Genomic DNA, 15279 nt, shown 5'->3' on the forward strand with positions numbered 1-15279 from the left:
GGCTGGACTTCCTGTCCAGGCAAGAAGGCAGACAAGACAGCCAAACTCAGCCTTCTAAGGCTTCTTGCTAAGTAGCTTCCTCTCAGGCACTACAGGATTTTTGCCCGAGCTTCATCTAAGTACTGCAATTCTTAAGTGACACTGCAGGATGAATGTTAAATATCAAAAAAACAGACCTCCTCTCTTTCAGGGCTTGCTTGGTTTCTCCTAAGTTTTAAAAATTATCTTTCATCACCAGCACAGAGTCCCTTTTCAACCTGTATTTAAGGAATAAGAAGGGGGTGTTGTTTATATTTCCACTTTCTGGCTCTCATCTATCTGTAAAATACTTAATTTTTTAATCGGATTAAAGGAAAGTTTTTAACTTTAGAGAGATTTCTTTTTTCTCCATTTCTCCCACTGGGGGGTTCAAACTTCAAGAACCTGATAACCTCAAAAAAATCAACCTCAAGCTGAAGTCAGCAGGAGGAATTTCAGGTTTTGCAGAAGTACATTTGCATTCTCATTAGCTTTTGCTAACCAGTAAGTAGTTCTCATCCTCCTGACAAGGAAGGTGCCCTGGAAAGAGAAACAGCACATATGTGCCTCTCCAACAGGTTAACACACTGACCTGCTTTAGAGGGAACAAATGGAGTGGCTCCAGGCAATGACTGTAGGGACTTCAAGGGAAACTCCGAATGGAAAGGATTTGAAAGGAAATCGTACACTGACAATAAGAGGTGAAGTGTCTTGCTCATATTAACTATTTTCGCCCAAACCTCAAATATGACTGATGTTAAGGTCTTATTGAATTGTACTCTTGATTAAAAGAAGTTGCAAAATTCTGTTTCATTGCAAAAAAATCAATAAATATATACATGGGGAGTACTGTGTTCTACAAGTGCTTGAAAATCTGCTGGTAGAAATGAGTGATTATGTAACAAGTTGATTTTACAAATTGTACCTTTTTCAATTACATCCAGACAAAACAGATAAGGTCAAATCACTAAACAGCTTTGTAATTCAAATAGAAGAAATTGATACTTTGGGGGGAAAAAGAATTTATAATGAGTGGCTGTCCTTACCTATCTGAATAACGATGTTAGGGGGAAAAAACATAAATTTGGTGACTGTGGGGGCTAAAGTACTAATTTATGGTCCTCTAAAATAAAAGACGGTGCCTGATGGACATAGGCATCTACATCAGGCTGGGCTGTGAGCAATGAAAGTTAACCGTTCTACCAAACACACCCAAGTGCTAAAAAAATTTTTTTTCTTTTTTTTTTCCCCCCTTTTGGCTCTACCTCTCTGGTTCTCCCCAAGCACTAGCTCTTGGGGCCAAGGAAAGCTGGGGACCCTCTTACTCTCCAGGCCTGAGTATCCAGCTCCTCCGGTAAGGTAGGCAGAGCTCTTTGGTACCAGGTGCCTGGGGTGGGGGGGGCTGCCTCTTTTATAACTGCCCCCGGGCCTGGGACCCCCAATTCGCCAGTCCAGCACGCTCGCCCTGTCGTAGGGGCCTAGCGCAGAGAGCTCGCGTCGTCGGCTTTGAAAAGCAACGCAGCTCCCGGCTCGGACGCAGTCTCCGCGCTGAGGGTCCGATTTGGGGCCGCGCCGGGTCCCTAGGACTGTGACGGGTTGGATCAGGCGACGCCAGGAGCAAGGCCGTCTCCAGCTCTACCCCAGCGCCAGCTACAGAGCCCAACGCGGCGACCCAGCGCGGCGCCGCGCGGGGAGAGAAGCAGCTGTTCCCAACAGCTGGGGGGCGGCGGCGCCAGGCGCCCCAGGTGCTGTCCCGGCCAATCGCAGGCGTCCGGCCCGCCCCCTCCCCAGCCGGGCGTCGACCCCTGGGCGGCGGGGGAAGGGAGCAGAGAGGTGGAGAGCCGTCCTCCGCACTGGTCTTCCAGCTTCCGCGGCGGGAGGGACAGCCCGAGTCGGAACCGCTCGGAGCCCCCCACCCGGGCTGCCGCCGCGCCCCCCCCCCAGCTTCCACCTCGGCGCTCGGACGCGCTCACCGCGACCCGACCCACGCCCCGCCCACGACACTTAATTCTTAAGAAAGAAAAATCTACCTCTAAAGGCACCCTCTTCTTCGCTCGAGGACCACCCTCTGCATTTCTACCTCCCCGCGGGGTGAGCGGAACCGCTGGCCCATTCTAGGGAACCAGATCCTAACCCAGACGATCCGGAGAATTTGTACCGTGACCGGCAGGGGGGGCGGGAGGAGAGAGCCCAGGCAAGTCTCCGGGGCTGCTGGCGACTTCGGAAGCCGCGCGCCCAGCGCCCTCGGCCACCCCCGGCCGCTCGCCCCCGCCGCGCCGCCGCCCTCGCCTCCGCGCTCCCCCTTGGCCCCCGGCGGCCGCGAAAGGGTGCGGGAGACGCGGAGCCGGAGGAGGACGCGCAGCCGCTGCCCGAGCCGCAGCCGCAGCCGGAGCCCAAGCCCGAGCCGCGGGGCGGGCGCGAAGATGCACACGACCCAGAAGGACACCACGTACACCAAGATCTTCGTCGGGGGGCTGCCCTACCACACCACCGACGCCAGCCTGCGCAAGTACTTCGAGGTCTTCGGCGAGATCGAGGAAGCGGTGGTCATCACGGACCGGCAGACGGGCAAGTCCCGGGGCTACGGATTTGTAAGTTGCACGATGGGGGGGGGCGGGGGACGGAGAGCCCCGCGGGGAGATCGAGGACCATGGAGGAGGGGAAGGACAGAGTGGCGCTTGTCCCGGTGGTCGGTGCTAGGAGTGAGGGGCTCCGCGCGGCGGTGCAGGGCGCCCGGCCCTTGTGAGCTGCGCTGCCCCTTCGCTCCCCGCTGAACAGAAACTTTGCGCGCGGTGGAGCTGGAGGAGGGAGGGCCGGCGCCTGGCTGGTCCAGTACCGAGAGGACCCGACTTGGTGTTGTGTCGGGGAGCCAGCGGGGCAGGAGGGTAATGACTGCTGGATTTGGGGCGCTGGGGGCCGGGCAGGAGGGGCCGTAGACCCGCACCATTGCCTTCCCCTCCTGGAGGCTGGTGGATAAAGCGCGCTGTTGCTTTGTAAAAATGCGTTGTGTCTTCTGGCGTTTGGGCTGGGATAGGGAGGGGACGCCCCAAGAGGTCTGAGGCTCTTCCCCTCTAGTCACACCCCCACCTTTTTAATTGCAAAGGTAGGTTCTTTTTTAAAAAACAGAGATAATCCTGTGGCTCTTGGACAACTGAAACAGCACATTAAGCTTCCCGGAGATTTAAACGTGCAAATTCAGCTGCCGGAGAGCTGGGAGCCCCCAGTGTAGGACAATAGCTATTGTCGTTGGGGAGGGAGTGTTTGCCGGTGGTTGGTAGCCTGGGGCAGATGCGAGGTTGTACTTTTTTTTTTTTTTTAAAGCGATCGGTGCCTCAGAGATCTGGTGGGACCTGGGGGCACACAGGGGTGATATCATTGGGGGAGAGGGCAGCGCGGGGTGGGGGGATCTAAGAGGAGTTATAAGAATTCAGGCTTCCAAATCTCTGCTAGGCCCGGCTAGCACCCTCAGGACTTAGTGGAAGTGGAAGGTTCCTTCCTTCTTTGCTTCCTTCCTTTTTAAACGGAAGATCAAGGAGCACTGTCCAGCTTCACCCCACCCCACCCCCAAAGAAAAAGTTGAGTGTCCGTTTATTGTGAGTGACTTCTCCGCTGTGATTCTTGGTTTCTTCAGGGGTTAATTTAGAGCTTTGTATGTATGTCTGTATGTGTGTGTGTGTTGCTAAGGTCACCATGGCTGACCGGGCTGCTGCGGAAAGGGCCTGCAAAGATCCCAACCCCATCATTGACGGCAGGAAAGCCAATGTGAATCTGGCATACTTGGGAGCAAAACCAAGGATCATGCAACCAGGTAAGAAATGTCTACCTCCCCTTCCCTGGCAGACCCCCCCCCCCCCACTTAGGGGCAGAATGTACCCTGATCCAAAAAACATCAGCTTCTGAGAGAATCTGTAGATGTTTTTGGTAAACTTGAACTGTGACTGGTTACTCTACCAAGGCATTAAAGATAAATGACAGTTTTGCTCCTTTTAGGATTTGAAATGTGTGCAAAAAGGATATCTTGGGGTCTAGGTAGTTTGGACAGACACAAGAGTTCATTTGATTCATCTCATTACTTTTTGGTATACATTTGTAGTCTGCACTCAATTTTCCAATTTTTAGCTAGCCACCTGTAGCTAAAAATGTGAGTCATGTGGATGATATGGGCCAAATTTGCCAACTGCAGCAAGCATGCTCCCTACTTAATGTTGTGTTTCCTTTTATCACCAGTTGCAGGGTGCTCAGAGCAGACAGCCTGCCATGAACATGACCTAGAGAAACATATGGGTGGGGGTGATATCTGGGTGGGTAAAGCTTTAATGCAAAATCTCACAATACCTGTAATTAAAGAAAATAGGTTTCACCTACCCATGTTCCCGATATTTTAAATGACAGTCACTTAGAGATGAGAAATAGTTCAAAGCTATTGTGTAGCTGTGAGTTGCCAAAGGGGTGCAATATTTTGTCTGTGTGAAAGTATGACCTTTTGGATTATTTACCACATTGTCCTTTGCATGAGCACAAGTCATTGAGAGTTGATTATTGAGCACATTAGTCATTTCCTTGAGCAAGCAACTTTGACTAAATCACATACTCTTCACTCTTTTCTATCTGAAATTTAGGAAAGAGGTTGACACTTCCAACCACGTGGACTTAATAGAAAACTAGATTGTCAAGAAAGTGAGATTAAGTTCAAATATCCATGGGTGTTTAAAAATATGTGCTTGTCCAATATATTGTGTGTCTGAACTATTCAGAAAAGAAGGAATAGGGAGTTTGTTTCTATGAATTTTTATTACTATAAACTGTAAAGCCCATAATTTTCCAAAGCACATCCAAAGAGTTCCAGAATGTCCTGTATTGCAAAGACTTTTTATCAACTGTCATTCAGAACTACAAGAATTCTGTTAACAAATGTACTTCATTGTCAAATCCTGTTGTTCTTGGTTTTACTAGATAAGCATTTTCCCCTGGTCATTTTAAATGTCTAAGGTCTTATTCAGTGTCTGTCAACTAAACTTTGCAGATTAAAGGGAAAAAAATTTCCATTTTTAGTCTTTATTTTGGATTAGTGACCACATTGATAAAACCAACTTTCAAAAAACATACACATACATATACTCCTCTTTAAAGTGTTCTCCTTTTTAATCAAAAGTTGTGGTTGCGTTTTTTGTGTGGTGATAGTAAATGCCCAGTCATGCACGAATAGAGAATGTGTTGTGTTTTGTTGCTAGGTTTTGCCTTTGGTGTGCAGCAGCTCCATCCAGCCCTCATACAGAGACCTTTCGGGTAAGTCCATTCATCAAGCCCTCTGAAGTTTCAATATGGCTGTCATTTGATCACCTGCCTTTTTATGATAAGCAGAAAAGTTCAACAGGTCACAAAATGTTCCTGGTTCTCCATATTTACATATGTTTGTGTATTTTTAATGGTGATGCTATAAATATTTTTAGATGAGTCAAGTTATCTGACCAAGTATGCAGACTCCAAACCAGACAAATGTTAAGCTTATGATTTTAGCAAAACAAAACGTACCAGGTATGACTTGTGCACAAGACGATTGTGTCCCGTCACCGTGACTGCTGTTCAACTTGACTCAATTTTATTTATCTCTTTCTAACCTGACAGGGCTCGTATACAGTTAAGCTAACTGATGAGAAGGATACGATGATAAGAGGTGGAATAGTTCTGTTTGGAATTAAACTCTGTAACCAGTAGACTCAGACACACAAGCTCAGATGGTGATTAACGATGCATGGATGTTGGTGTTGTTGTTTTTATTTTTCACAATAGTCAATAGCCCTCCGTGTGCTTTATTTTATTTATTACAGTAATGAAGTGGTGTTGATAGCTAAACTGTGTGCTTTTTACTTAATTGAAAAGAGCTGTAGTGAAAGTGTTTTCTTCTCCTCTGGGAAGGGGCTCTTTGCGGTTTGGTTTTGGTGGTGGTGTTGAGGGTTTGACTTCTCACTTTGCCATGAGAAGCAAAGGGCTTTTTTTTTTTTTTTTTTTCCCTGCTTTAAGCTCTAGCCTGTGACTTCCATTTAACCGTCTTTTTGTAGTGAGTGCTAAATTGTGTGATTTCTCTCTGTAAGATTACAAATTCATTGCTTGCATGTCCTAAGTTTCTGTTCTACGGGAAGTTTTCTTTCCTTTGCTGCGTATATCTACTTGTAGGCTTTCTAGTTTAAGGTTTCAATGACTCTCATCAGATTTCATTAACACTAGCCAGTTTGGGCAGTTTCTTAAATTTTTTTTTTTTAATTTTTGTTTTGAGTAGCATAGCACTAACCTCCATCCTTCAGACCTAACAGGTGGACAGCCTGCTCATTTGTGTTGTCTCTGGGTTCTGTCATTACCAGCTTTCCTGTCCTGAAGTCCCCAAGTCACTTCCACTTAGACATGATCTTGTGGGAGGTCACCGCTTAAATTTATCCTGGACACTGGAGTCTGAACTATATTCTACCTGTCAATATTTCTGTAATTCCAATGCCACAGATTTAAACTTCCTTTTTAAATAATCTAGTTGTTCAAAAAACATTTTATCCTCAGCACTAATTTCTTCTTTAGCTTAGGACCTCAACACCTATATATGTAACCTGGAAGGATGGAATCTGTCTGTACAGATAGATGTCTGCCTTCTATGTCTCTGAAAATAGGCAAAATAATAATAATAATAATAATAATAATAAAAATAGTAATTTGACTGAGAGTCAAGTTATATTTTCCATGAACACCTTATTACCTTCCCTTTAACATATTAGAGGTTCACTTTTATTGCCAACTCCAACATTTTTTTGTTTGTTTAGCTATAGAAGAGTCTTTTGTCCACTCTGATTAGAAAGGGCCCTCATATATGCAATAGCTGTGTATCAAACCCATCCAAGCCAACTTGGATACTGATAACAAATTGTGGGTCTGATCATCTCCATGGGTTTTCATTGATCTAGACTATTTAAATTGGAATTAGAAAGAGAAATATATGTCTGAAGAAGTGGCGGGGTGGTGAGCCTAGTAATGATCTTAAAACAGTTCTGAAACCAAATCCATCAACAAATATTAGTGTATATTTATGTTTTCACTGTGCAAAGTGAAAAAAAAAATTGTGCACTCTTTGGGAAGAAAGAGAACACAAACCAATCAATAACTACAGATTGCTCAATGACTTGGTATTGTTTCAAATACAGGAAGAATTCAGAGTAGCAAGAAAATAAGAAATGAGTTGAATGCTCTGGACAGGTCAGTGTGGGGAACATGCTTGCATTAGACTCACACCAAAGCCATGTCCTGGATGAGTTAAACGAAAACTGGTTGGGTCTGACGGCTGTACCTTTCTAGTCCTTGAGGATGGAGACAGCATAAATGAAAGTCTAGTGCATGGAGACCAAACTGTGTGGAAGGTCCTGAGAGCCAGGATTGCACGTTTGGCCTGGTCACAGTAGTTATCACAGATCCTTAAGGAAGAAAGTAATACCAGGGAGATGAGAACCACCAGGGTAAAATGTGTTATGGAAATTTTAAACCAAGCATGTTTTGATTTAGTAACCTTTTGTTTTTCATCTCTTCTAATGTGAACTGTCTTGATAAAGGATGGTGATTATCGCTATGTGCATAAATTATTTGAACTTGAATTCTTATTAGACATAGATAGCGTTCCAGGTGGGCCAAGCGAACTTTCTCTTTCTTTTTTAAGGGGTTCTCAGCACCACTCTAATTCTGAGTCTGTACCCAACAGATCACACCTGGTCATCCTAAATTCTATGTGAATGCCACATGTTCTTATTTTAGGCCTGCAAAGATGCTTGAGGATTTTTTTTTTTAATTTTACTTCACTTGTTTGAAATTCTAGTGACTTTTTTTTTTTTTTTTTTTAATGTGATCCTTACACAACCCCCAGGTGACTCTGGATCTTTAAAGACAAAACATTAGCCTGAAGGAATTTCTACATCTACATGGTCAGATGTAGAGAAACTGAGGGATTTGCTGGAAAATAGCTTATAAATAGCTTGTGTTTGAGAGAAGCATTTTCTTGTAGAAACCTTGGAGGAAACTGCTGATCTGGAATAGAAACTTCTGGGCTAGTTTAGATCCGGTGGAACTTACACTGCGGTATTTACTCAGTACACATTTAACAGCCAAGGCCTTTGGTTTTTGTACCAGGAATTGAACTCAGAGGCACTCGACCACCAAGCCACAAATCCAGCCCTATTTTGTATTTTATTTAGATACAGGGTCTCAATGGTTTGCTTAGCGCCTCGCTTTTGCTGAGCCTGGCTTTGAACTCAGGATCCTTCCTTCTCCGCCTCCCAAGCCACTAGGATTATGGGCGAGCCTCATCATACCCAGCTTAAGTGCTAAGTTGTATGCAAGGCATAGTACCCTGTTCTAGGTATTCATCCCGTCCACTACGTGGGGCAGGATAGACTGTAACTACGGTTGACCAAGCATCCACTACCTGCATGGGACAGATAAAGGATTTACGTAAATTACATCATTTAATTCTCACAATAAGTATTTGTCAAAGACACTGTTAATGTTATTTTCTATGAGCAAAAAACCCTAAGATGCTGAGAGTTTAATTGACTTTCCCCTGATCACAGGTCTGGTAAATGTTGGAGTCTGATTCTAGATTCAGGATCATGGTCTGCCTGACTTCAGAAGCTGTGTTCTTTTCTTAGTGTCAAGTTATAGCCAAAAAAGACACAATTCCCTTCTCATGATGTAGTAAGATAGCGGTCCACGTGGCTTCAGACGAATAAGAGTGGTCAGATCTGTAGGACTCAGGAGGTGTTCACGAAGGAAGTCCAGGGGGGCCTGGGTCTTACAGGGTGATGAGGCTAGGGAACTGTTTTACTGCATAGCTGCTATACTTGTCATTATAGGCCCTTCCCATAGAGTTTTATTTAATGAGCAGCAACTCAGGGTTGAAAATATCAGTCCATTTCCCATGCAAAAAGGTGAGACTAGAAGGTAAAGCAAATTTCCAAAGCCTCCTACTGAGCGAGCGCTAGAGCTGGGGTGGATGGGACCTGGTTTACCAAAGGTAGCGGTGAAGTGCGGTGGACATCCCAGGTGAGGGATGAAGGCATGAGCAAAGAACCCTGTGCATATGCAGGAACCATGAAGGAGTCCAGCTGACCTGCGCTCAAGGAAAGGCAGAAATGCCAATAAGGTATTTTGGAGCCAGATACATAAAAGGCCTAAAATGGCAAGGCTTAAAAAAAAATGTGCACTTAGGTCTGACGCTAGGGGCTGTGGATTCCTTAGAGCTAGTGAGCGAGATGGAGTCTTGATCAGCAGTTTGTGTAGTAAATTGGAAAAGGAAGCCAGGATGCTGCCCCAAAGTCGGAGAGAGGCATCAGAGGGACCCAAAGAGATGGGGAGAAAAAGGAAAGGTAATTTTCTTTGAAAATTCCCCACAGTATCTGCTTTGCTCTGGTGCTGTTGAAACTGCCCAGCGTGTACATACAAGGATTAACTGCCGGAAAGTCCACTGATAATAAATATAGCAGGAGCATCAGGCACAGTGCACATGTCTGAAATCCCAGCCAACTTGGGAGGCTGAGGCAGGAGGATTCCCAGTTCAAGACCAGCCTCAGCAATTTAGCAAGGCCCTAAGCAACTTGGCAACACTGTCTCAAAATAAAAAAAAGATATAAAAAGGGCTGGGAATGTAGCTCAATGGTAAAACACCCCCTGCGTTTGAATCCTCAGGAAAGGAAGGAAGAAATGTGGTAGGCGGGAGATTTGCAAATGGCCTCAGGGAGTTCTGTAGGCTATTAAAAGAACTCGCAATGCAGGGACTGCAGCAGAAATGCCACTGTACCCCATGGTACTATTCTGCCTTCCTCGGGAACTGAAATGTGGCAGGTTCTCCACAGTCTCCTGGGTTCTCCTCTTCCTTAAACCTTCCAGGGCTCCATGATTCCATTTGCCCTCCAGATGTCCTGCTCACCATTGCCAGACTTCATGTAGAAGTCTGATCTTCCTGCAAAAGTTATAACTCTCATTGGGTGGCTTTATCAGATCAGAACTGTTTCTTAATAAAACGTTAATGCAGAGACAAGAGTACTGTAAGCCCTCTTCCTGTGTTTCAACGTGTTCTTCAAACACACACACACACACACACACACACACACACACGTTTTTACTTCTTTCTGAGACAGGAACCTAGTAACCACTGTGTTGTGCTGGGAACTTCAGGAATACAAAGGGTGCATGCCTGGGTATCAGTGAGGTCTGTGCTGCTGGCTGGCCTTTGCAGCTGATAGATGTTTTACTTTAGCCTTATAAAGACATTTTACCCGCTGGAAACCCTGTCGCATGACAGGATCAAAAATAGCCCGGCTGCAGCCACTGCTGTCCATCACCACGTGTAAACTGGCATTGAGAGGAGGCCCTCTTAGCCGCGTCTGCACATTGTGGACGTGGCGGCTCCAGGGACAGTGTTCCATAAAGCCACACCTGTTGCCCTGAGTGAGCCAGTCACCTGATCCGCAGCACAGTCCCACGTGTGTGCATGACCCGCGCGCCCGGTTTGGGACAAGCAGTTAGAACATCTCTCAGTGTCCTCAGAAACACCGATGACGTCGTCTCCCTGGGCACTGGGAAAGATCTACAACTCTAGTAAAATTGACCGTATTTTTATCATGGGGGTCAAAGTTCACTACCATCTGTGAGGAATTCATCCTTTCCAAGGCTGTTTGTTAATAAGGGCTTTCACTACCCCTCTGAAAAGGCAAAGCAAAGTCTGTGTTTTTGAAAAATCCAATTATGAAATTTTGTTTAGAGTCTTGAAAGTTTTGAAGAATTGCTCATACAAGAAGATTGTGTTTATACTTCTTGTAAGCTGGGCTTGTTGATACCGGGTAGCAGTCTAGTATCATGTTTTAGGGATTATGCTAGAGATTGTTTTAAAGAAAGATAAAATAAATTGTATTTGAGGTAGTATTTTACAAATGGTCAGTAATCAATCTCAAGAGTGAGAGCTGAGAGGCATTGGATTTTTTAAAATACCGCTTATGATTTATTTTTCAAATTAACTTTTGAGTAATGTCACTAGAGTCTGTTTTGTATGTTACCCGTGAATGTAAACTTTTAAGAGGAACTTGACTTTGTTTCACTTTCTTGAACTTTTTCAGGATAATACTATATAATTGAATTTTGCAAAATATTGACTAATAGGGCAGATGTAAAGTGGACATACTAATATATCTCTTTCTATTGAGTTGGAGGACAAAATAGGACTTAGCTGACGTACAGAGTAAACGTTCCTTATAGCATCCATATTTTAAGTTTCTATTAATGTTAGAAATATTTAGCTGTATTTCCCTTCCTTTTCCCTCACCCTCCTCATTTCCCCAAAACCCCTTCTGTCTGTCTTGCATAGAGATAAACAAGCTGGCTGACCCTCAGTTGCCTGATAGTCAAACAGGTTTGATTGACCGTTGTGTCCTTATGGATTTTATGGAAAAATTAAAGAAAGAAAGAAAGAAAGTGTGCCGCACATCTCCTTGGGAATCACTGCCATGAATGTTAATAGCATTTTTATAGCTTCCCACAACAGCCTCTTGTGAGAGTGAGCTGCACTACGTTCGTTTGAGACGTGTGATTCTGCTGTGTTTACCACACTTGTGAACTTTTAAACTCCTTTTTTTTTTATTTTGTCGCCTGCTTTTTTTTTTTAATTATCATTTTTAATAAGGGTGACTGAGGTTGCAGAGAGATTAATGTGTGCCGAGTCTGCATAGCAATTTCAAGTAGGGTTGCCATGATAATAAACAAACCGACTTTGTTGAAATTCAGTTTTGAAAAACTGGCCATCACCGGTTACCTTTCTAAGTCTTATATTCGTAGCTATGAACTTTCATATTTGCTAACCGTTTTGTTTTGTTTTGTTGGTTTTTTTGTTTTGGGGGAGTCTTTTTTGTATGCACCCTTTACAAAATTATCTTTAAAAACCTTAATCAATCAAGCCTTTGTTAAATCTCATATGCAGCACTAGTCATTATGAACCTTGATTTGGTCTCGGAACTTTGGTGAATCCGTGCTACTTAAGTAATCATAAGTGAAAATTCTAGCAGGGAGGGTCATGCTCCATGACTTTGGCTCCTGCCGGAGTTCTTTGGATGGACTGCTGAAAGTAGATATTATGGCAACCCTATACTCATAATAACCACTAAATTTGAGTTTGTCTCATTTCTGATCAATGAATGCAACAGGTGGGAGGCGACGGCTGCCTGACTTTGTTTCCTATTTCTCTACAGGATTCCTGCCCACTATGTCTACCCGCAGGCTTTTGTGCAGCCTGGAGTGGTCATTCCGCACGTGCAGCCCACGGCCGCTGCAGCCTCCACCACGCCCTACATTGATTACACTGGAGCTGCCTATGCACAATACTCCGCTGCAGCTGCTGCGGCTGCCGCGGCCGCCGCCTACGACCAGTACCCCTATGCTGCCTCTCCAGCGGCTGCAGGATACGTTACCGCGGGGGGCTACGGCTATGCAGTCCAGCAGCCCCTCACCGCTGCGGCCCCTGGGACAGCTGCGGCCGCCGCTGCTGCTGCTGCAGCCGCTGCAGCCTTTGGCCAGTATCAGCCTCAGCAGCTGCAGACAGACCGAATGCAGTAAACCAGCCATCTGATCAAAGTTGAATTGTTTTCTCTTTCCCTCCCAATTTTCCAATTTTTAGTAGCTATTAAGAGAGTTAACATTGACTTAACAGCTTTAAAAAAAAAAAAAAGTGATGCTATTGTGAAGCAGAGTTATTATTATTATTTTTTTTTATATATACTCCAGGTAGTGTTCTAGATAAGAAAGAGGTGAGAATGAGGGGCATGGGCGCAGTTTTGGAAATCAATCCCAAAGAGCCTGAGTCACTGAAGGCCACCACGAGAGGATGGCAGGCGCACCGATGGAACTTCACTTTTGTAATGGGATTTTTATTTTTGCTCTTTTTATAGTATCAGGGAAGCAAACTGCCTTTTACAAGTTAGAAAAAAATGCTATTTGAATCTAGTTGAACCAGGGAATACAGAGTGAGCAATATGTAGCTTGAAATGCATTTAAAAAGCAGATTTTTTTTTTTTTTAAACCAACAAAAACGGGAAAGCACTGATTGTCGCTTTTAGCAGTCACTATTGGCCTCTAGGACTTTTCTGAGGAAGAAGGTGGTGTTTATTCTATCTCAAAAATGGGCATCGAACAATCAATCCGGGAGCGTGGCAGTGGGCACGGTGGTGGACAGGCTCCCTCATCTGTCCGCTAGATGAGTGGGACCGTGTGGCAAGTGATGTAGACTTACTGGGCGCCGCAGTCGCTGTACAATCAGTCACCCACGGTTCTGGAAGGAACACATCACTTGTGCTTGTTTGATGAGCTTGTCACATCCTAATCCCTCTCCCCATCCTGTTTCAATTTTGGGAAACTTGTATCTGCTGGTGTCAGCAACTCTGATCCCTAAACAGGATCAGACTTTTACTACTACAGCCTTCTCTTTCTATTTATTGTGTCGACTCGAGGCTTAGGAATAGAGGCAGGCCAAGTTTGCAGACGCTAAACCCTTAAGAGCTGTCTTAAGGACAATTTATTTTTCCCCCCCTTTTTAAATAATTTTACACTTTTTAGTATCTATTTCAGAGTCCTATTTAAAACTATTTATTAGTGAATACAGTTACCTGAGACAACAAGGTTATTGAGATTACAATTCTTCAGCGGTTAATGATAATGTGGTTTATACTGTGCCTTAATAGTAATGCTATTTAAGATATTTATTTTTAAGTTTTACTATGCTGCACTCTAAAGAAAGGAACTTTAGATGTGACACTGTAAAATTATGTATTCATCTCATGGCATAAATTATTTAGTAGGTCTAGATGTAGCATATTAAATATTAACCTATTCAACTGAAGATGTTGACTTGGATTTATTTAAATTCATATGTGCACTGTATAAGAGAGTACTCTTACATTAACACATCTTAGTTTATTTTAGTTGAGATTTTTTTTTAAAACAAGCTACATTGCTAGTTCCATGCTTTCTTCTCTGATTTTTGCTCGTGTAGATCTCATTTATCAGTAATTCGTTCCTTTAACACTATTCTTATGTAGTTTATGTAGTTTTTAAATGCTGCTTTACGTTTTTCTTCTGAAACCGCAATACTTGCAATTTTTATTCTTAAACTAAATTGAATACTATTTTACACTGTATTGGATTTTTATACTTGAACAATTTCATACAAGGGAAGACAGGTTAGCATTTTTATGGACTTTCTCCATTATCACTGGATTTACTTTTAAGTATCCCCGTACTAGACAGTGTTACGTGATGTAGACATGACTCTCCTGTGCAAATTATTTATTCATTGTGTATATTGCTTTATAACATTTCAGATCTTCTAATCTATTCACTTGTATTAAATATAATTTTTAAAAACTTCTGTTGCAGTGATCATTTCTAATTCTGTAGTAAAAGCGACGATTTCTCCTTTAGTGTTAATAGCCATGATTCACATGAAATTCTTTCAGCAAGCATAAAACTTTCCCAACCCCCTCTTTTTTTGTACCTTTAAAGTTCACCAGTTGTCTACCTCATCCTTGGCAAATGATAAGGGCATCCCCCAGGAGTGAACCCTAAAGGACTCTTGGTATCCCTCAGAATTTTTTGGATGAAGTTGGGTGGAAAGTAGTGGGTTATGGCAGGGACCAGTCCGAAACTGGGATTTGGAACCATAGCCCACCATTTTCTACCAATGTAAGTGGAGCAGACTGCTCTCTGATCCCCATTTTTTCTTGAGGTTTTTATGGGTTAAAGATACCAGTCTCTCATAATTATTTAAATATTAAATAAAATACACCAACTACTTGTCACAGAGCCACATATGTGGTAAGTCAATATGTAATAGCCATTGTTATGAAGCCCTACCATGAGGCTGACCAAAAGAAAGGAGTTGGTTTACGATTTTTAAAATTTCTTTCCACAAAGGTATGGTAATATCTAATGAGGTGTGTGTTAGCACATCGAGTGAGAGACGTCACATCCATCGCCATGAAGCATGTGCTCTATTAATTGTAGAATGGGTTGTTGATCTCTGTCCGCATGTTTCCGAATCCATGATAGATCTTTTCTTGAACTCCATTAGTTTCATGAACTCCATTAGTTTCAATAACTTTGAGCAACAGAAAACGGTGATAACAACAGACTTTTTACTTCATAATTACCACCCCATTTAGAGACATCACAGGCGCAGATTTTAATTGCCTATAA

At 43.7% G+C, this 15279-nt stretch overlaps 1 protein-coding gene and 1 long non-coding RNA gene across 4 annotated transcripts in view; one reads left to right on the forward strand and one right to left on the reverse strand.

The window, feature by feature from the left end:
* LOC110598541 (uncharacterized) overlaps positions 1-2253 on the reverse strand; it is a 34830-nt gene extending 32577 nt beyond the window's left edge. Inside the window, exon 1 of one of the 3 annotated variants that reach the window (XR_013425465.1) lies at positions 2049-2253. This is a non-coding gene — a long non-coding RNA (uncharacterized LOC110598541). The remainder of the gene's footprint in view (positions 1-2048) is intronic. The other 2 variants (XR_013425464.1, XR_013425466.1) reach the window with 2 other exon arrangements.
* Positions 2254-2291: 38 nt separating this feature from the next.
* Positions 2292-14448, forward strand: Rbm24 (RNA binding motif protein 24). The gene is made up of 4 exons (XM_005329140.5): positions 2292-2609; positions 3703-3826; positions 5250-5304; positions 12282-14448. Exons 1-4 carry the CDS (start codon positions 2442-2444, stop codon positions 12643-12645), a joined length of 711 nt encoding a protein of 236 aa, XP_005329197.1. The 5' UTR covers positions 2292-2441; the 3' UTR covers positions 12646-14448.
* Positions 14449-15279: the final 831 nt, after the last annotated feature.

Source organism: Ictidomys tridecemlineatus, chromosome 8 (genome assembly GCF_052094955.1).
Source record: "Ictidomys tridecemlineatus isolate mIctTri1 chromosome 8, mIctTri1.hap1, whole genome shotgun sequence".
Taxonomy (NCBI): Eukaryota; Metazoa; Chordata; class Mammalia; order Rodentia; family Sciuridae; genus Ictidomys; species Ictidomys tridecemlineatus.

Coding starts and splice junctions, on each gene's coding strand:
- Rbm24 (XM_005329140.5), top strand. CDS start 2,442: ATGCACACGACCCAGAAGGACACCACGTACACCAAGATCTTCGTCGGG. Junction 2,610..3,702: donor AGTCCCGGGGCTACGGATTT/GTAAGTTGCACG, acceptor TGTGTTGCTAAG/GTCACCATGGCTGACCGGGC. Junction 3,827..5,249: donor ACCAAGGATCATGCAACCAG/GTAAGAAATGTC, acceptor TTTTGTTGCTAG/GTTTTGCCTTTGGTGTGCAG.